This window comes from Montipora foliosa, chromosome 13 (genome assembly GCF_036669935.1).
Source record: "Montipora foliosa isolate CH-2021 chromosome 13, ASM3666993v2, whole genome shotgun sequence".
In the NCBI taxonomy this organism is placed as follows: domain Eukaryota; kingdom Metazoa; phylum Cnidaria; class Anthozoa; order Scleractinia; family Acroporidae; genus Montipora; species Montipora foliosa.
In genome coordinates, this window is record NC_090881.1 from 26,460,888 (window position 1) to 26,481,953 (window position 21,066).

The 21,066-nt window shown below is 39.3% G+C and overlaps 1 protein-coding gene across 1 annotated transcript; it reads right to left on the reverse strand.

Moving 5' to 3' along the window:
- Positions 1 to 801: 801 nt before the first annotated feature.
- LOC137982970 (cAMP-dependent protein kinase catalytic subunit PRKX-like) lies at positions 802 to 15,652 on the reverse strand. Its single transcript, XM_068830134.1, has 9 exons — positions 15,368 to 15,652; positions 15,072 to 15,240; positions 13,495 to 13,758; positions 12,251 to 12,370; positions 11,552 to 11,650; positions 11,162 to 11,219; positions 9,696 to 9,773; positions 3,456 to 3,614; positions 802 to 2,431 (listed from the first exon to the last, which is right to left on the reverse strand). Exons 1-8 carry the CDS (start codon positions 15,447 to 15,449, stop codon positions 3,489 to 3,491), a joined length of 996 nt encoding a protein of 331 aa, XP_068686235.1. The 5' UTR covers positions 15,450 to 15,652; the 3' UTR covers positions 802 to 2,431; positions 3,456 to 3,488.
- Between the last annotated feature and the right edge of the window lie 5,414 nt (positions 15,653 to 21,066).

A 21,066-nucleotide genomic window follows, 5' to 3' on the forward strand; every position in this document is an offset into this window, starting at 1 on the left:
GTCCACACGTACACGCGAAAACATGTTCCACTCTGGAGAGCGTTTTCGAAAAGTTCCGTTTTCAGTGATCGTTTTCATCGAATACGTGTGGACGTAAGCCGTAACAGTAAAGAAAAAGGTGCGTTTTCAAAGGAAAACGGTTATGCGTGAACGGGGCCTAACACTGAATTGTATTGCGTTGCGTGTTGGCCGGACGTGACCGACAATAGTCATCAAGCAAGCGGTCGACATGATTATTACGAACCGAAACGGCCTGCGTGATGATTTTTCCTTCCTCCGATGGTTGACGTGCGCGAAGATCACAGGGATAGTTCCGTTTTCGTTTTCAAAAGACACCTTAACGACATTGCGAATTAACAGTCGAAAACAAACTACGCCCACATTTCAAGAACTCAGTTTCTATAGAAACCTGCGTTCCCTTATATTTCGCCCAAAAGGGTACGCTTCCTTAAATTGTATTATACACTAACAACGAGAGCTAAAATACTACCCACATTTTGTTAAAAATGATAAAAATTATGCCTTTTCGTGATTTAAACTTAGAAAAGAAACTACATTTTATGAATTAGAAAGTAAAAAGGTAAAAAATAATATTCATTTGTGCACCTCCATACCATATAAAGTGAACTAATTCTATAAAACAGCAACCCTTCCACTTAATTTCAAACTCGGCCTTTTTCTTGACCTTTATTGAGTCAGAATTTTTTAAAATTTTCTTGGAGTATTGAAGTGGGGGTGGGGGGGGGGGGGGTTTGTGGGTTAAAAATGTAATGTACTGAAGGGAATAATTTAGTTGCCATATGCAAACAATAGATTAAAAATTTAATTTCAATTTAAGAGAACTCTACTTGAACTATTATAAAAAGAGCTAATTACATTTGAAAACTCCGAGAAACCTGCCTCAATAGTATCAGGGATATTGAAGCAATATACCAGTATTCAAATAGTAGTTGTACCTCATATTCCTCTCTACTGGGTGGTTAATTGATAAACCGATGAAATTAATAAAGATAAAATTAGCTATAAAAAGTGAAAGAGATTATTATATGATTGTTGCGGTCAAGGGGGCACCAAACAGTTTTCCTTACCAGGGATTTCTGAGCTGGTATAATAAGCTGTAGCAGAAATACTGTGACTTTTTTTAATGATAATCTGATCTATCCCCAATTACAAGGAAAAATTGCCTTAGCACATGACACAGAGTTCGTGCTGGATTTTGTATACAAAATTCTAGGAGTATTCAAGGAGTTTTCAAGAACAAGAAATTAAGCTTTCAAGGAATCTTTGTCAGAAGATTTCTATACCATACGTCGTGATGCAGTGTTTTCTTTGCTGAAAAAGCCTACCTTGATATTCTTTGCCACGTCCTGCGAGTTAAGTGCACGCACGGACATTTAATTTTTTGCATTTAATCTTTCCCAAATAGTAACATTTGGGCTCAAATTTTGAAATATTTCTTTAAATTAGCATGGTGCAACAATTTTCACTCAAGCAAAAATTCAAGGAGTATTCAAGCAGTTTCCCACCAAATCCTTTTTTCAAGAGGTTTTCAAGCACCCTTGAAGTCCAAATTAAAATTCCAGGGCTTTTCAAGGACTTCAAGGAGTAGCACGAACTCTGCTGAAAGTACTTGGTTTCTCAAGGTCTATTTTATTCAGCAATAATAGAATACTATTTAACAATAATTATTCACCGAAGGCGAGGTGATAAAGACCGAGACGAAGTGGAGGTGCCTGACGTGAATAATTGTTCTGGTGTATAATTACATTGGTGATTATTTTTAAAAATATGCATTTTCTTTAAAACAATAATTTCTTCGTCTGCCATCTCGACAAAACGGCTTGCAGCCATTTTGAAAAAAACACTTAGGTGATTATCGTGTAATAATTACCTCAAGTGCAACCAATCAGTGCACAGAATTTTAAGTAATCTCATATGTAATTATACTAAGGGTGATATCATTGGCCCTTTAACCTGAATGAGTTCCACTTGTTACTGTTACTAATCCTCATTATAAGCCTCTTTCTTTGAGGGGGGAGGGGGGGGGGAGGGAGGGTGAGGGGGGGGGGGGGGGGGTAGTACCGGTAACCTCTTTCTATTTTAAAAAACTTTATCCTATTAATACTACTCAACAAAAGAGGACATTAATTTTTGTGGTTAATATAGGTCTATGGGCTGGATAAATGGGCAATTACTAATAAACTCTGTAAAAATATCAGTGAATAGTGAATGGAGCTGGTAGGAAAATCTAGAATCAGATATTACGGGGTTACCCCCCATAAGTAATAACTTATCCAATAAATAACACTTGAAACAACTTCCTATATAGAAAATAGACAACAACATATCTAACAAAACTAGCCGGTGAGATAAAAAATTGAGTGATATGTTTCTTCTTTTTAAAATCGTTCCTTATGAAATCCACAATACACTGAAAACAAAGAAAACATTGTTAGACATGTTGTGAATTGATATATTTTGTCTATGGTTTTGCTAGCTACAAGGAAATAGTTATGAACCTTGGTAATGACTCTTATGATTTCACTATTCGATAAGGCGCTTAGCCACAATCCATGTAAAAACAAGCACTTGGAATACCTCTAGGATACCGGTACCTCCAGATTTAACTAAGATTCCCATGGAATAAAGGGATTGAACCACATTTAGTAATTTTCACTCCATGCGCTGATTTTATTCCACACATGCACATGCAATTACACACCTTATATTGAGGGTGGGGAGGGTACGTTAAAACACAGAAACCACAATACTTACCAGGGTTTTTGACAGTTTTGTAAAGTAGCAGATATATTTCTGAAAGCACTGGAAGTGACATTTTTTGGCGCGGCAAGAAGCTTTGCAAGCGCCAGAGGCGCAAGCTATCTAGGGGGATCCCCCTCCCCCCCGGAAGTTTAAAAAATAGAGCACTCAGAAACACTGTTTCCAGTGTCTCTGGAACCCAAAAACCAGTTTCCCTGGCAAGGTTGGCATCAAAGTACCTGACATGGAATGATAAAAGACCGGAGGAAACAACTGGCCTCCAGCCTCAAACGAAAACCCTGCCCAAATTTTTTTTTCAGTCACCAAGAGCTGTGATGGGGTCAATATTTTGACAACTGGAAACAATCATTACTTTAAATCTCTGCACACACTGGACAGATAAATGTAAGTCCATGGTTTTGGGGATCAAGGTAGAAGATATTTTCAGTGCTTACTTAACCCTTTGACGTCCAAACCAGCCTGAACCGTCTAACGCCAGACGTCAATGGGGAACCCCTGGGAGTCAATGGGTTAAAAGATCGTTGCCACTGACAACAACAAAGTACACCAATATCTTGATTCAAGCAAGCCATGACAAAGGTATGAGATTGATCAAAAACCCATCAGAAAGTTGTTCTGCTATACATGTATGACTAAACTGAAGAACAAATACAGTTTCCAATAAATCAACTAACCTGCTTGAATAGAATTAGTAAATCCTCGCATAGTTAAAAATCTTTAAATGGTTCCAATAACTTTCCTGAAAGAGGTGGGGCAGCTCTCCAGTTTTCTTCAGGATAATCATCAAAGTTTCTTGTATCCCCAGGATGGGAAAGCTTTGGAATTATTGGTGCCTGGCAGAAGGAGACAGTCATTATGCCACTTCATTCAATGTAAACATTGACATGTAAAAACTAATTAAATGAATAATGTGAGTTCATAACAGATATAAAATACTCCAAATTGCATAATTAAGTGAAGATGAGCTACACAAAGACTTTGGCAACGATTGAATCTGTTTGCACGTTCAACCGTGGTCTTAATTGCTGGATGTACAGCATTTTGTTAACCAGACAGTCCAATTTGTTCATGCATTTCTCCAACACTCTAAAGCAGCTAAGGAGGTCCTCAAGGAAAGCACCCACGTGGTCTTGATCGTAATGCTTGCGTACAGAAGATGAAGTACTCTTGCAGCCATCCACGTATATTTTTGCAGATGGCTACGTGTAGCCAACATAGCTACCTGTATCGCACAGGTTACATTGAAATTGGTACACAACGTGTAGTCGGATGTCGATGGAGTTTATTCTCGTTATTCACACACACCGCGTGGTTGTGTGTGCTCTCTGCTCTTGCATAATGTGCTAACCTACTTATATATGCATATGCGAAATGTAGTATACAATAGGTGCTAATTAGGTGCCGCTATGTTACATGCATAATGTGCCAACCTACTTACATATGCGTATGCGAAATGTAATATACAATAGGTGCTAATTTGGTGCCGCTATGTCACATCCCCTTCTCTTAAAACTATATTAATAAAATGGAAAACAAACAAAACACAATATCTTCATTCGGGCCAATATATCTTGTACATATGTTGAAAACAAATAAAACTGGTAACAATATAGGGATTTTCTGTCTAGTGTTTATGTATCATACTAATATCAACTATTAAAGCAAGCGTCAGAGATTAAGTCTTTCCGGTGCCCGGATTTCACGTCCCGCGCGGGATTTTCTTGGTCCTTTCTCGGCTTCTCCTGTTACACTAGAGCATTGTGGGTTGGAGCTTGAGGGCTGTATAGTCAACTTGCCACTTGATGGGTCATTTGCTGAATTGCCTGCCGCGGTGGATTCTCGTAGAATGGCGCTTGAATATTGTGCAGTCATGCTTCTTTGGGACACGGAGTCCGAAGAGTTGTTTGCCGAATTGTTGGAAGCATTATTCGGTCTAAGATGGATTCTATTCCTTCGCAACTGGGCACCAGTTCCAGTTTCTATGAGATATGAGCGGGGTGTCTCTCCCCGATCTATGACCCTAGCAGGATTCCATGTCTTTCTCACAGGGTCTTGTACATAGATAGCTTGGTCTCTGTGTAATTCAGGGAGCTCCTTGGTGTGTCTGTTGTAATAGTGGCATTGATTGTCTTGTCTCGCTTTGAGCCAATTTCTAACTTCCTCTTGGTTCTTTGATGGCTGGATCTTACCAGGAAGTGTGGATTTAAATACTCGGCCATTCAGTAATTCAGCTGGTGACGGTATATTGGAACTCAGGGGCGTTGTTCGTAGAGCCAGCAGGGCTAGATCTATGTCTTCTTTAGTCTCTCTGCATTTCAGGATCGTCTTCTTAACCGTTTGGACTTGACGTTCAACGAACCCATGGCCACGTGGGTAATGTGGAGATGACGTCACAATTTCAAACCCGTACTGGCTTGCCAGTTGATGGAACTCGCCGGATGTAAACTGAGTGCCGTTGTCGCATTGAAGAGATTCTGGGATTCCATTTTCTGCGAATAGCATTTTCATTTCATTAACAACAGCCCCGGATGTAAGGTTTTGAAGTTTCTTGACAAATGGGAACTTGGAATAATAGTCGACAACTATGAGGAACCACGACTGTTGAGCGTAGAAAAGGTCTGCGCTCAGTGTTTTCCACGGTCTTGAAGGGATCTCTGTTGGTATCATTGGCTCCTTTTGCTGGGAATTGTGGTACTTCTGGCAGACACAACATTAGTTTACAAGGTTTTCAATTTCTTTGTATATGCCTGGCCAGTAAACACAGGATTTGGCTCGTAGCTTGCATTTTTCCATACCAAAGTGCCCTCCGTGGATTTGCTGCAAGATGTTGCCTCTCAAGGGTTCAGGTACTATAACACGGCTTCCAAGAAGTATCAGCCCATCTTCTACTGATATGTCATCTCGTAGGGGCCAGTATGGTTTTAGCGCCGAAGTGATTTTCTTCCCACTGTCAGGCCAACCTTGCATAACTTTGTGGGCTAGAAGCTGCAGGGTTTCATCTTTCGCAGTTTCCTTTTTGAACTCTTCCATTTTTACTGGGGTGATTCTGATTAGATGGTGAACTTTCACATTCATGTCCGACACTTCAAATTCATCCAACGGCGAAAGGCGTGACAGGGCGTCAGCTGTAACCATTTCTCTTCCTGGAAGATATTTAATGACGCAGTCGTAAGGTTGTAACCGCAACAGCATTCTTTGAAGGCGTGGAGGTGCTTGCATCAGGTTCTTTTTATGGATCTGTTCCAGGGGACGATGGTCTGTTTTAACCACGAACGATCTTCCATAGAGATACGAATGGAATTTTTCGCAGCCGTATACCACTGCCAATAGTTCCCGTTCGATATTAGCATATCTGGTCTCCGCAGGGGTAAGTACTTTCGATGCAAAGGCTATTGGCTTGTCGTTTTGGAAGAGAGCTGCGCCCAAGCCCTTAATTGATGCATCAACATGGAGGACAACTGGTTCCTTTCTGTCATAGTAGGCCAAGGTCGTTGTGGTACATATCAATGCCTTCACCTTCTCAAAGGCTTTCGAATGTGATGGATTCCATGTGAAATCAACGTTCTCCTTTAAGAGGTTTCTTAAGGGGGCAGTGTGGTCAGCTAAATTGGGGATGAATGAGCTCATGTAGGTTGCCATCCCCAAAAAGGTGTGAAGCTCCTTCTTGTCTTTAGGCGGTTCTAAACTTTCTATGGCTCTGACTTTATCTGGGCTGGGTTTGACACCGTCTGGTGTGTAGAGCATACCAAAGAAATTGCACTCCTTTGTTTTGATAACGCACTTCTCGTCATTGAGCTTGATGCCGGCCTGTCTGGTACGTTCCATGGTTTCATGTAGGTGTAAGTCATGCTCTTTATCGTTCTTTCCATAGACTGTGACGTCATCTGCAATACCAATGGCTCCCAGGCAATCACGATACGTCTCATCAATCTTGAACTGGAAAATATCTTGACTCATTCGTAGGCCAAACGGCATTCTGAGGAAACGATACCGACCAAATGGTGTATTGAATGTTGTCAGGTACGAGGACTCGTCATCTAGTTTGACATTCCAATAGCCATTGCGAGCGTCGAGCTTACTAAAAAGCTTTGCTCCTGATAATTTGGGTGTGATTTCCTCTAGAGTGGGTATGGGATGATGTTCTCTTTTGATCGCCTTATTCAGGTCTTTGGGATCGAGGCATAACCGAAGTCGCCCATTTTCTTTTTCTCTAATGACCAGGGAGTTGACCCAATCCGTAGGTTGGGTTACTTTCGCAATGATATCTTGGCTTTCCATCTCGCGTAATTCGGCTTGTAATTTGTCTTTCAACTCTATAGGTACTTTGCGGGGTGCATGGACCACCGGTGATACTTCAGGATCCAGTGTGATGTGGTATGTGTAGTCATCAAAACATCCAACTGTACCATTGAAACATTCTGGGTACATATCCATCAGCTCTTGTTTACTTGTGATTGATGGCCGCTCTTCTAGTGGTATATGACTTCCAATGTAACTCGAGTTTTTCTTGCAAGTACCCGGATTTTGAGCTGGAGAATTGAAGCTGCTATTTGGATCAGCCTGGTTTAATTGATTTGTTCCTAGCGTACAGTGGAGGGAGACTAGTTTTAGTGCAATGCACGCTTTTAGACCGAGGATAGCTGGCCCTGAAGTATCCGTGACGTAGAAAATGCAGTTAATCTTCTTCTCTTTGTACTTGCACAAGATGTTTATAGTGCCAAGCTGCTTAATTACAGAGCCACCGTATGCTGAGAGGACGGCTTCATTCTTTTCCAGTACTTCTGGTTTGAGGTTTCCTTCGTCATCAAACTTCTCTGGGGTGATTATGCGAAGTAGCCTGATAGGCAAAACATTGCTCTGTGCACCTGTGTCCACCTTGCACTGGAGATTAATTTTCCGCTTCTTTTCAGGCTGGGTTATTTCCAGTGTTGCAAAGACTTCATCGCGTGTGTCATGTGTCATCGAATGTTGCGTGTCTTCTATGGTGTTAACCTCGATTGTACTAATTGTGAGAATTTCATCATCGTCTTCATCGCCCCTGTCTTCAATCGTGTGAATAGATTTTTTTGAAAACCGGCTTTCTTCCTTGGATAAATTGTTTCCGTTTACTGGATCGGCAGACAGATTGCCAATGATTAGCTTTGCCGCATTTTCGACATAGTGTACCGTAGGCTGGACATTTGTTCCTCGGGTGTTGTTTTCCGCAGTTGTTACAGGATTCCCTTTCTTGTTCCTTATGAATGGCATCTACACTTCTATCCTCTTGATGGCTTTCGCTACTTCCTGCCAATGTCTTCATATGTTTACTTGTCGCCTCGTGGCTTCTTGCAATCTCGATAGCGCCTGCAAGGGTCAATGATTTGTCTCGGCCTATGAGGGACTTCTGGACATCGGGGTTTTTTGACCCCCAAATAAGCTGATCTAGAACTCTGTCTTCGACTTCGGTGCTGTCGCGAAATTGACATTTTGCTGCTAGGTTTTTTAATCTTGAGATAAAATCATCCACTGGCTCGCTTTGTTCTTGTCGCATTCCTTGTAGTGTGTATCTGTGAATTCGATGACTCGTCTTCGGCTCCAATTGATTCTCGAACCGTTCGAAAATAATGGCTGGTTTTTTCCTCTCTTCCTCCTTTGTGAATGTCCAACTGTTGTAAATATCCAGACCTTTTTCACCCGACCAGAGTAAAATATAGCTCACTTTTTCTTCGTCATCGGCGTCTTTGAGAACGCTTGAGAACATAAGCTGACATTTTTGTTTGAATCTTGTGAATGCAATTATCGGATCAGGAGCGTCCCAGTTCATCTGTGGCGACGCAAAAGATGTTGCTGTTGCCATAATTCGCTTCTGCTGGCCTCTTTCGATTTGATTCTAGCGATTACTCTTGTAAAATGCTGCCACCATGTAGTCGGATGTCGATGGAGTTTATTCTCGTTATTCACACACACCGCGTGGTTGTGTGTGCTCTCTGCTCTTGCATAATGTGCTAACCTACTTATATATGCATATGCGAAATGTAGTATACAATAGGTGCTAATTAGGTGCCGCTATGTTACATGCATAATGTGCCAACCTACTTACATATGCGTATGCGAAATGTAATATACAATAGGTGCTAATTTGGTGCCGCTATGTCACACAACGTACTGTTGATTAACCACCTGTGGTTAGTTCTCGCATTCTTGGAGGTGTTAGTCAATTTTTCGACTGAAAAAGACAGGTTGGACTGTAGTTTGGAGCTTGAGATCCTGGTCTTTAAATGGTGTGACTACCCGAGTCACATCATTTCGCACCATTGTCTGCTATGGATGCTGCTCAGTAACTCTTGAGTAACTCCTGGCAATATCCTGGACACTGGTGACAATGCTTACAGGATTGCCATTTGCAAACTGGATTTCTACTTTTGAGTCGAGGAGAACATTCCCTACAAATGCCATGTTGTCAGTTGATACCAGGGAAGGGGAGACCGCTGACGAATTTATGGGTTAACTGAGAAAACATGCAAGCATGACATTGTGATTTAGGGATCAGTTAAAACAAATTTTTTGAGAAGTCAACAAATTTTGAGCTGAAGAGGAAGCTTTCTACAAGAAGCCTTAGATAAGGCTCGTGCATGAGAAGCAGCTGGCCAACAGGTAACAAACATGACAACAAGTTCACAACAAGTAGAGGGAGAGAGTGTCAATGCAATCAAGGTGAAGCATGTAAAGCAGGGTAAGAAACTAGGCAGGAAAATTTATAGCTGACGAAGAGAGGGTCACATAGCTAAAGACATCAACTACCCAGCTAAACCCTATTGTTGATATTGATGTAGCATCTTCAAAGAACTAAAAGCACTATGGATTTAAGTAGTAAGTTGCTTAAGTTGGGAATTTTACAGTACGTAGTATTTTATGCTTGCCTGACAAATACTTACCTTAAGTTTTCTTTGGTAAACTAAGTTCCAGTCGATAGCTTTGAACCACTTGTGACATTTGACATCTTCTGTTCCATTCTTCAACAAAAATGTGAAAGTGATGATTGAGAGGTTTAATTTACAAATAACAATAACCAATGGTTACTTTCTTAGTCGCAAAAAGGTTAATTCCACACTCTGAAAACAGTGTAAAACGTTTGACTCAAGTTACTTCAAAATAACATTGTGACTGAATCACAGACAGCCTTCCTCAGACTGACTGGCAGTGAACAGTCCATGTAGTCACACAACTAAATTAATTAGAACCACCATGCATATGTGATGACTACAGCACTGTACGGTGGATGTTTGTGAGTTTCAGCCCCTGGTCACTTAAAAGAAATGGGGGTCTGACCTTAAAACGTAATGTGAAGTCCTTAATTTACATTATTCAATAGCCAAAGGCTAATAAACTTGTGGCCCTCAATGAGACCAGACCACAACACTGGGAACACTGTGCCCTACACTTTTCTGAACAAGGGTAATCACAGTAACACAGGCCTACCATTTATAGTCCTTATCCGAGAAGACCTGAAAGTCTGCAACCATTTTCATCAGTTACATTTAGAGACCCAGAGTGTTAATGGTCCTGATTGTAAATGGCGTGACTGCATACCACCATACATGTATATGTAAAGTAATGTACAGTAGAATGGTATGTAAGCATGCTATATAATATGTAGAGTCGGCCCAAACGGACATCGTTCGAGAGATGTTAACATTGTAAACGCTCGACATTAAACTGATGGAGTTTAACTCACAGCCTCCCACAAGGTAATCTAATGCTCAGCCAGCTGAGCAAACCAGTTGGGGGTTTATAGCCTTAAGGACGGTTCCTACTATTGTTATTGCACATACGTTCTGGGCATCTCCAGATACTCAGGTTTCCTATCGGTAGTGCCTACTAATACAGGGATATTTTTGCTCAGCTTAAAACTATGTGAAAAATGTCGAACTTAGCAAGTGCTCTTGGTATCCAAAAAGAAAATTGGGGGTAACCATGCAATTTTCAGAGATAATTAAGCTTCAATTTGGAAAGGAACGCCATACGTTGCTTTGTATTTTACAGCTTATTACAAATAAATTATTGTTGATTAATTACCCCCATTTTTCTTTTTGGATTTCAATAACACTTGCTAAGATCTGCTTTTCCGCCATATTCATACAACAGCGCAAAAATACCTTTGGATTAGTAGGCACCGTCCTTAATAGCCTTAACTGTACTAAGTATGTGTGGCTGCCACACACTACAAGTGTGTGACTGCCAATCACTACGAGTCGGATTGATCTAAACAGATGAAGGCCAAGGGATTAGATTCACGTCCCAAGAACAACTCTATCCATGAAGGTCACTACACATGTAATCATGAAAATTTAAGTTAACATCACTTAAACAAAGTAAATTTTACATTTTGGTATATCTTTACCTTCATACTCCCAAGTCTTCTTGTTCTGTCATGCACTAATAATTTCTTTATCAAATCTCTGGTTACAAAAAAACAATACTCAATACATGCAAGTTGTCACAGGTATTCTGACTTAATATTAAATAACACATATTTTTTCAATCAATGAAATTGATGTGATTGGTTTCAAGCAGCCAACCAGAAAATGTTGTTCCAGTCACCACATGAAATTTAAAGTGAACTTCTCGTCGAATGGAAAGTGCCCAGCTAGCTCTTATTGTTCAGTGTTCTGTTCTGCACTACATGACACAACAATAATATATATTTTTTAAACGTGTAAAGAAGAATGGAATGCTATTAACATCTACCACACATAATTAAAGAAAGAGAAGATTTAAGAGACAAACTTACTTTGCAGCAGTGGTTTCCATATGTTTTGGCCACTCTACTTTTCCTGACAGTATCTTCTCATAAATCCCAAATGGATTGTCGTCAAAAAATGGTGGGTAACTAGAATTATTAGATTTAGTGTACTATTATTTGTGTTTCAGCACATAATTTAGCAATGAAAACAAATTGCTACTATGTTACCAGTATCACTCTACATTTGATTTTTGTTTTCATTTAACCCATTGAATCCTAGGAGTGATACATAGGAGTGAAACTTGATAGACTTTATTCTGCCGCTTCTAACAAACAGACGATTTTACTTGTCAACAGGGGACAGATCAGGAGTCAATGGGTTAAATTTAGCATTTATTTATGTAATGTTTAAAAAACGAGCAGCAGTGTTTTATCGGGTTTAAAAACACAAGGCGTAGACCCAATAAAACATGTGCTGCAAGTTTTCTAACGGCTACAAAACATACCACAAAGAGCATGCCCCTCTGGACTCAAAACAATGGTTCAAATTGTGAGAAGTGAATAGTAGCATACAAGAAAAACAAGCTATGCCTTATTTATATTAGTATTCTTTATATAAAGAATACTTATGAGGAGTGTTTTATCAGGATATAAAGCTCATACATGTGACGTTTTATCGATGTTTTGATAGGCTGTTAGGCTCATGAATTATTAATGAGTTTTTTTTAAAATTGCTGTTTAACTTACCCAACAAGCATTTCATATATTAGAATTCCTAGCGCCCACCAATCCACAGCTTTATTATGTCCTTTGCTTTGGATAATTTCTGGAGCAAGATATTCTGGGGTGCCACATAGGGTCCATGTTCTGACAGGAAAAAGTTAAATCATGTACGTAAGTAGTCATAAGACTGTAAAGTTAGTCATAGTTTGTTTGGAATTAAAAGTAACTCAATAAAGCTACAGTTCAAAGATACTTTCAATTCCAAACTGGTTGCCATGTGAACTTTAACTTGACTCTGTAAACTTGGTACTGCCCATTGTTAACCCAATGACTCCCGGGGGTTCCCCATTGACGAGTAAAATCGTTTGGTGTTAGACAGAGTAAAATACAAAGTCTGGCCGGTTTAAGCTGGTTTGGGAGTCAAAGGGTTGATGTCTCAATATCTTTAAACCAGAACAATGTTTGTTCTGTCTTTCACTTGAATGAAATACTCATATTTACAATTATTATTTGAAGTTGTGCTTCAATAATCATTTTGTTTGATTTGTTTACCTCAATGGGCGATTGATTTGAGTCAGCTGGACAACAAGCTGGTAGATAAGTTTACAGACTGCCAGCAGCCCCTTTTAAGCCAGTTAAGCTGGCCTCTTTAGTACGCCACTGAGCCGAAGAAAAGCTGATGGGAGAATGGGGAGAGAACAAAATGTAATAATGTTACATTTCATTCTCTCCCCATTCTCCCCTGGGCTCTTTGGCTCACTTACCTGACTGAAGCAGGTGGCTAAACTGATTTAAAAGGGACTGCTAGCATTCTAATAAGTTAATGGCTCAGCATCTCGTATAGCTTGCATCTCCTTTAAGTATCTCATCCATTGTACTTGTTGTCCACCGTGACATGGGGCAAAATATTTAGCACAGCAAAGCTTAAAGACTCACAAAAGCAAATTTCTTCCCCTCAAAACATCGCTAAAGCAATTGGCATGTTGATGAATACTTCCACCAACAAATTTAGCAACATTTACTGCCAAGCACATTAATTCCACGAGTACGTTATCTACATGATCATGCATGTGTCTGAATCAGGCACACTTTTAAGAAATCCTTTCGCTGGCTAGAGGAATTTATGTTCAGAAAATGACAAACATTCAAACATCCTGAATCAGCAAATTGAGATTTTGGATGCCTGTGAGAACAGTGTTGTTGCAAAAAATAAATTGTTATCTTATTATAATTATTAATTTTATCAGCATTATTGTAACACTACATACTTGTCTTGGACTTCTTTTGCAAATCCAAAATCCGTAAGTTTTACATGTCCTTCTCGGTCTAGCAGTATATTCTCTGGCTTCAAGTCACGATAAACAATACTATTGCTGTGGAGATAATCCAAAGCAGACACAATTTCTGCACCAAAGAACAACCCTGTTCCATTGTTAAATCGACCAGCTGTGCGAAGGTACGTAAAAAGTTCTCCCCCACAAACATATTCCAAAAGCATGTACAAGAATGTGTTATCGTGATGTGTCCATAACCTGCAAAGTAAAAAGGACAATATATACCTTCTTGTAATGGCTCCTCTAATAGGGAAGGCTGATATTCTGCACAGGAAAACCCATCCCTAGTAATCTCTAAAACTAACAAGCTTGAGGATTGTGTGACAAGAATTCTCTTTGGATGCTTTTTCTTCTATGACCCTATGGCAGTATACAAAAGATAACAAGTTGGCGATGAGTCAGAGCCTGAACTCACAAACCTTTTCAATAATTCTTGACATAACAGAAGTGGGCATAATTTTTAAAATCGCAATTTAATGTGCTCTGAGAATATCTAGATTTTGGCCAAATGGGCCTTGATCATCTTGGCATACATACAAACCCTACAAATATAGCATTCACTGATAAAAATCGTTAACATTTACATTTGCAAAGTTTTAGCACCTTGATTAAGGATACTTCCATTTGCCGAAATGAAGAAAGAACAAGCGACAACGGAATTTTCGTGATTGTTACAATTCATTAGTGGGGCTATTGCCAAATTAAATTCCAATTCCATTGTCTTTCGTTTAAAAACAATAGCCGCTATCCGATTTATACTCAGAGTGGAATCCATAAAAACGATAACAATCCCACCTCAAGATGCGATTTTTTCAGCAGAATGTTCTTATTCTAGAGACTAGGAATTTTAAAAGTTATCAATTCTTTACAGATCACTCGATATAATGGGATGTGACAAGCAAGCGCGAATTCACCACTACAGTTGAACGTAAAAAGACATTGTCGAATTTTCCCAAATGCTACCAGCTTGGTCACTAAATAAAGAAAAAATTTAAATGAGATCTTAAATAACTGGTCATCTTTAAATAACGAGGGCATAACACATAAACAAGTCGTGTATTTTTAGCATTTTGAACACCGAAATGTGGAACTTCACAATTATTTAAATGTAGCTTCCCCACGAACACATGACGTCTAAAGATAGAATAGTGGTAGTGTTACGATGGCGGTATTCTTCTCGGATAAAATATTTCAGCTTATTTTAGAACGAAATTGAGTTTTGTCAGGCCATTTACAAACAAAGGCAACATTTGAATATCTTAAGCATATATACACAGTTTCCAACAATCGACGAGCTGAGAACATAAACCCACAAGCTGTTAAAAGAAGCATTGTTGATCGACTGTTAAAGTCACACTTAGAGGTTTTGCATTAGATTAGAAGAATTTTTGTTGCAACGCTTTTCTTTTAGAGCTTTGATGAATTAACTCAAAGTCCATTAAAATCCAGCATTTGCTAATTATTGTTTGTCAAATTAAATGGTAGAGTGTTTACAAGGTCGATATACTCACAAATTGACGATGAAAGGGTGTTCTATCTTGGACAAAATGTTCTTTTCGTTTTGAACATGTTCAACTTGTTTAAGTCTGATGACTTCCCGGATATTCATTATCTTCAATGCATGATATTCTGAAGTCTTCCGATCACGGCTCAAGAGGACCCGGCCAAAAGTTCCCGTTCCTGCCATTAAAATTTTACAAAGATTTGACCTTAACATTGCCCATTAGCAACAACATCAATTAAGGCACTTTTAGTTTTCTAAACGACACGACAAAAATTTCATATTTTTCAAGCCGTTTGAGCTCACCTAACGTCGTGGACAACTCGAAGTCGAGCAGTGTTGTTCGCTTGTCTTTCTTCTTCGATCCAGAAGTGCCACTGCTAGCCATTATAAACAGATCTCAAACGCTGTTAAATATTGAAACACTCCGTAAGTTTCTCGCGTATTGAACCAAACATCGATAATACTCGGGAATTAGTCTACAGCTATAAACGTTTCCATAAATAGAAGCCAGAAACTGCAAAAAATGTTGACATTTTTAGTTGCGTGAGTGAGGCACGGACAAGGCCTGGTTCTTGCCGCGGGTGCAATGGAATGTTGCGTGCGATGGCGCGCGCTCAACCGTGTTGAATGGCGAGAATAAACAAATCAATCTCATATTATTTACATCGCAACTTCACATGTTTATTGTTCTCGTCTGATTGACAGGTAATAGAGCGATTCTTGTTTAGACATTTGCCATGTCGCTCATGTTGCCTCCCGCGTCTCGTTTATATGATGATAATTTATTATTGACATTGTTAATGCATGTACCTGAAAATATCAACGATCTTTTATCCAACCGACGAAATCCATCATTTGTATTTAAAAAAGCTTAATTTCAAGAAAATCATCATTTCTTACATTTGAAGGCCTCTGATACAGTTAATCATATCCGCACAGTGTAATTATCTGATGCGAGTGTTTTGGAAGGAAGAGAGGAATCTTTATTGCACACATTGATATTTTAACTAATTATAGAGATTATACAGGTATATAAGACAAAATTAGGAAAACCCTGAGGATACAAATAGATTTTATTACAATGTGGGTGCACAGTGGCCAAAGGAGCGGAAGCTTTCGAGTTGGCCACTGCATAAAATAGATTATTACAAGGTGTAAGTTTTGTTTGTTTGTTTGTTTTTTTTTTCTTTCTTAATTTTTTCCTTCTGATGAACAAAAAAAAAAGATCAACAAATTAAATTAAATAAAAATTACGAAAAAAAAATACAAAAAAAAAAAAAACATAGGATACATGTAACTTACATAGGTATGTTTCAAGAATATGTTTAAAGAAGTGGCAGCATTAGTAATCAAAGTTAGAAATAACTGTGCAGGACCTATCCCTGAGTAGAGAGCAAGTACTGGACAAATTGAGTTTTAAAAAGACGTGAAGATGTTGCAGACTTAATGTTGATAGGTATTGTTAGCCATAACCGTGTTGATATTGCCATTTAAAATCTTCGTGGGACTTTCTTCTAAGCAGGCTATGGGCTAATAATGTTTGTTTGAACATCCTGTCCTGAAACGCCGAAATTAAATCAGTGATGTTTTGTATCTTTTTCAAATTTAATGATAAAATAGTATATGAAATGAATCATATATGAACTGCGGATATGAATACTATAATGAAATTCCTTGGAAAAAAGTTATCCAACGGCGAGTCTTGCTCCACAGTACAGTGTAGCAATAGAAACTTAAAAAATGTAATTTCTTTCAATTATACGAAAAGGTCACGAAATGGTAACCATCAAGTAAATGTGTTTCCCCTTGAATGTTCGCAATAGAAACAGTAACACAACTTTAAGGTGGCTTCGCATGATGGCTACGCTGGGTTGCTGTGAAGTTTATGCTCACGAAATGACGTAAAATGAAAAATCAATTTGAAAAACAAAAGAACACGTTTGTAATTTATGTCAACGCGCGTACTAGCGACGTAAAAAACGCTTTCCTGTACTGTTAAAAAGTTTTCAAACCACGTGCAATCACCCAACAGAATGCGGAAAAAAGAGGATCAACGCAGTGTATTTTCCATAAAGGTTTAATTAATTTTGCTCACGTTCAAGTTCACTCCGTAAATTTACCACACAAACTGCACTTAATGAGGAACATCTGCAAAAAAGACTTCTACTTTTCTCTTGCATGGAAGCGGTTTGGAGCAATTTTTTCTCGGAGGCCGAAACATATTAAGAGTCGATAATCGCTTTGCCTCAAATTGATAATATCTTAAAATAATGATTTTGCATTTTGTCTAAGGGAAGTACGTGAAGGACTCTTAGTCCTTTTTGTTCCGTATAATTTTTTTACGGTCGTAACCCAGGATATGATCTCCCAATAGGTTAGTTTCGAATAAGAGGTTTTCACGTGACGTCATCGCCGCCATGCTGGCGGCTTCTTTTGTTCATCCACCAGAAGTCGTACATTTCTCTATTGTTATTGGTGTCCCTAGAGGTTGGTTGAAAACGTCCCATTGTGCAGAAACAAAAGAACAGAGTCAAGGTTCAGGGGAATAATTAGCATTTGTATTGTTCAAAACAAAGGAAAATGCAAATTATTCCCCTGAACCTCGACTCTGTTCTTTTCTTAAAGTACAAGGGGTTACGTTTATGCAAACGTTAGCACGGTGTAGCACTTGTATTTCAACAGAATTGACTATGAGAGGGTGATGTGAAGTGCTATTTTCTACCCATGTAAACCATGTGAGCATTAGCCCTGCTAATGGAAATGGGTCCACTCAAGGACAGTTTTTCTCTGTCCTTGAGTGAGTCCATTGCCATTAGTAGGGCTAACGCTCACATGGTTTACATGGGTAGAAAATAGCACTTCAAATCACCCTCTCATAGTTAATTCTGTTCTTTCGTTGCTGCACAATTCGAAACTAGGTATTAGTTTCGTTTCTGCGGCGATTGATTGATTTCTTTTACGATTGGAATCATTTTCGAAGTTTTGAAATGCACCATCTCTTTTTTCCGTGGGATGCCAGGCACGTATCTCTTCGAAAACCGTTGCTGGCATCATGTGGTTACCCTTCAAGCAATAGCAAGTGTTTCGTAAGCATCCCTTTTGCATTCCTTCTTTTTTTTTTCCGTTTAGTTTCCTCAGAAACGAAACGGCGTATCTATTTTGACTTAAGGAGGAACTATTAACAATGTGAGGTAGAGTGGCCAATCAAACAGAGTTTGTAATTGGAAATTTAAACATTGCAAACAACAAACTTGTGAACAAGTGAACTTGAAGAATCGCAAACCATAATACTGACAAATACGAAAGTGAGGGTAATGGATCATACATAGGAAAGGACCTTTATTTCAGTGTCTAGTCTTCTAGCGCTGGATCACTAATTGTGGACACTTTGAAACTGAAATCAACAAATTAACGAAAATCAACTTGACTATCTGAATGATTTTGGGTTAGATTAAAGCGAAATATTGTTAAAAAAAACTCAAATTATCTCTTTTCTCGTTAATTAGTAATGTAAACAATCTCCGCACTAGTAAGTCTTAGAAAGAATTTGGAACCAGTGATCATGTAATTGCTATGGTTCATTTGTCACGTGTAACAAAACACCCACGGAAAACGGAACTTCGTAATCGGTTAACTCAATGCGGTACCCAATTCACATCTCGCGGGATTAAAGGTCGGTACACACGAGGGAGCTTGCTCCCGCAGCACACTCCTGCAACACGCTCCCGGAGCAAAGCTCCCTCGTCTGCACCAACGATTTCTAGCAAAAAAATATGCTGCGCAACAAAACCTTTGCTCCCGAGTTTTGCTCCCTCATATCAAACTGCGCGCACTAGCGACGTAAAAAACGCTTCCCTGTACTGTTAAAAAGTTTTCAAACCACGTGCAATCACCCAACAGAATGCGGAAAAAAGAGGATCAACGCAGTGTATTTTCCATAAAGGTTTAATTAATTTTGCTCACGTTCAAGTTCACTCCGTAAATTTACCACACAAACTGCACTAAATGAGGAACATCTGCAAAAAAGACTTCTACTTGTCTCTTGCATGGAAGCGGTTTGGAGCAATTTTTTCTCGGAGGCCGAAACATATTAAGAGTCGATAATCGCTTTGGCTCAAATTGATAATATCTTAAAATAATGATTTTGCATTTTGTCTAAGGGAAGTACGTGAAGGACTCTTAGTCCTTTTTGTTCCGTATAATTTTTTTACGGTCGTAACCCAGGATATGATCTCCCAATAGGCTAGTTTCGAATAGGAGGTTTTCACGTGACGTCATCGCCACCATGCTGGCGGCTTCTTCTGTTCGTCCACCAGAAGTCGTACCTTTCTCTATTGTTATTGGTGTCCCTAGAGGTTGGTTGAAAACGTCCTATTGTGCAGAAACAAAACAACAGAGTCAGGGTTCAGGGGAATAATTAGCATTTGTATTGTTCAAAACAAAGGAAAATGCAAATTATTCCCCTGAACCTCGACTCTGTTCTTTTCTTAAAGTACAAGGGGTTACGTTTATGCAAACGTTGGCACGGTGTAGCACTTGTATCTCAACAGAATTGACTATGAGAGGGTGATGTGAAGTGCTATTCTCTACCCATGTAAACCATGTGAGCATTAGCCCTGCTAATGGAAATGGGCCCACTCAAGGACAGAGTTTTTCTCTGTCCTTGAGTGAGTCCATTGCCATTAGTAGGGCTAACGCTCACATGGTTTACATGGGTAGAAAATAGCACTTCAAATCACCCTCTCATAGTTAATTCTGTTCTTTCGTTGCTGCACAATTCGAAACTAGGTATTAGTTTCGTTTCTACGGCGATTGATTGATTTCTTTTACGATTGGAATCATTTTCGAAGTTTTAAAATGCATCATCTCTTTTTTCCGTGGGATGCCAGGCACGTATCTCTTCGAAAACCGTTGCTGGCATTGTTACCCTTCAAGCAATAGCAAGTGTTTCGTAAGCATCCCTTTTGCTTTCCTTCTTTTTTTTTTTTTTGTTTAGTTTCCTCAGAAACGAAACGGCGTATCTATTTTGACTTAAGGAGGAACTATTAACAATGTGAGGTAGAGTGGCCAATCAAACAGAGTTTGTAATTGGAAATTTAAACATTGCAAACAACAAACTTGTGAACAAGTGAACTTGAATAATCGCAAATCATAATACTGACAAATACGAAAGCGAGGGTAATGGATCATATATAGGAAAGGAACTTTATTTCAGTGTCTAGTCTTCTAGCGCTGGATCACTAATTGCGGACACTTTGAAACTGAAATCAACAAATTAACGAAAATCAACTTGAATATCTGAATGATTTTGGGTTAGATTAAAGCGAAATATTGTTAAAAAAAACCTGAAATTATCTCTTTTCTCGTTAATTAGTAATGTATACAATCTCCGCACTAGTAAGTCTTAGAAAGAATTTGGAACCAGTGATCATGTAATTGCTATGGTTCATTTGTAACGTGTAACAAAAGACCCACGGAAAACGGAACTACGTAATCGGTTAACTCAATGCTGTACCCAATTCACATCTCGCGGGATTAAAGGTCGGTACACACGAGGGAGCTTGCTCCCGCAGCACACTTCTGCAACATGCTCCCGGAGCAAAGCTCCCTCGTCTGCACCAACGATTTCTAGCAAAAAAATATGCTGCGCAACAAAACTTTGGCTCCCGAGTTTTGCTCCATCCCTCATATCAAACTGGTTTGATTTGAGGGAGCAAGCTCCAGGGGCAAATCTGTTGCACGAGTCCGTTTCAGGAGCAAGCTCCCTCGTGTGTACTGAAATTTGCTTGCCGTTTCTCCAGTTGGCCAATCAAATTGGCTTATTTTTTTCATCCACAACAGTTCCTATGCCCCAATCAGGTTGTTTCATCATTCAGCTTCCTCGTCGTGTCCTTCGTGTGTACTGGTTGGGGGCCTTACCCGGGAGCGTGTTTCGGGAGCGCGTTTCGGGAGCGTGTTTCAGGAGCAAGCTCCCTTGTGTGTACCGGCCTTAAGACTCTTTG

Coding starts and splice junctions, on each gene's coding strand:
- LOC137982970 (XM_068830134.1), bottom strand. CDS start 15,449: ATGGCTAGCAGTGGCACTTCTGGATCGAAGAAGAAAGACAAGCGAACA. Junction 13,759..15,071: donor CACCCTTTCATCGTCAATTT/GTGAGTATATCG, acceptor TTTACTTTGCAG/GTTATGGACACATCACGATA. Junction 11,220..11,551: donor ATGGAAACCACTGCTGCAAA/GTAAGTTTGTCT, acceptor TTTTGTAACCAG/AGATTTGATAAAGAAATTAT.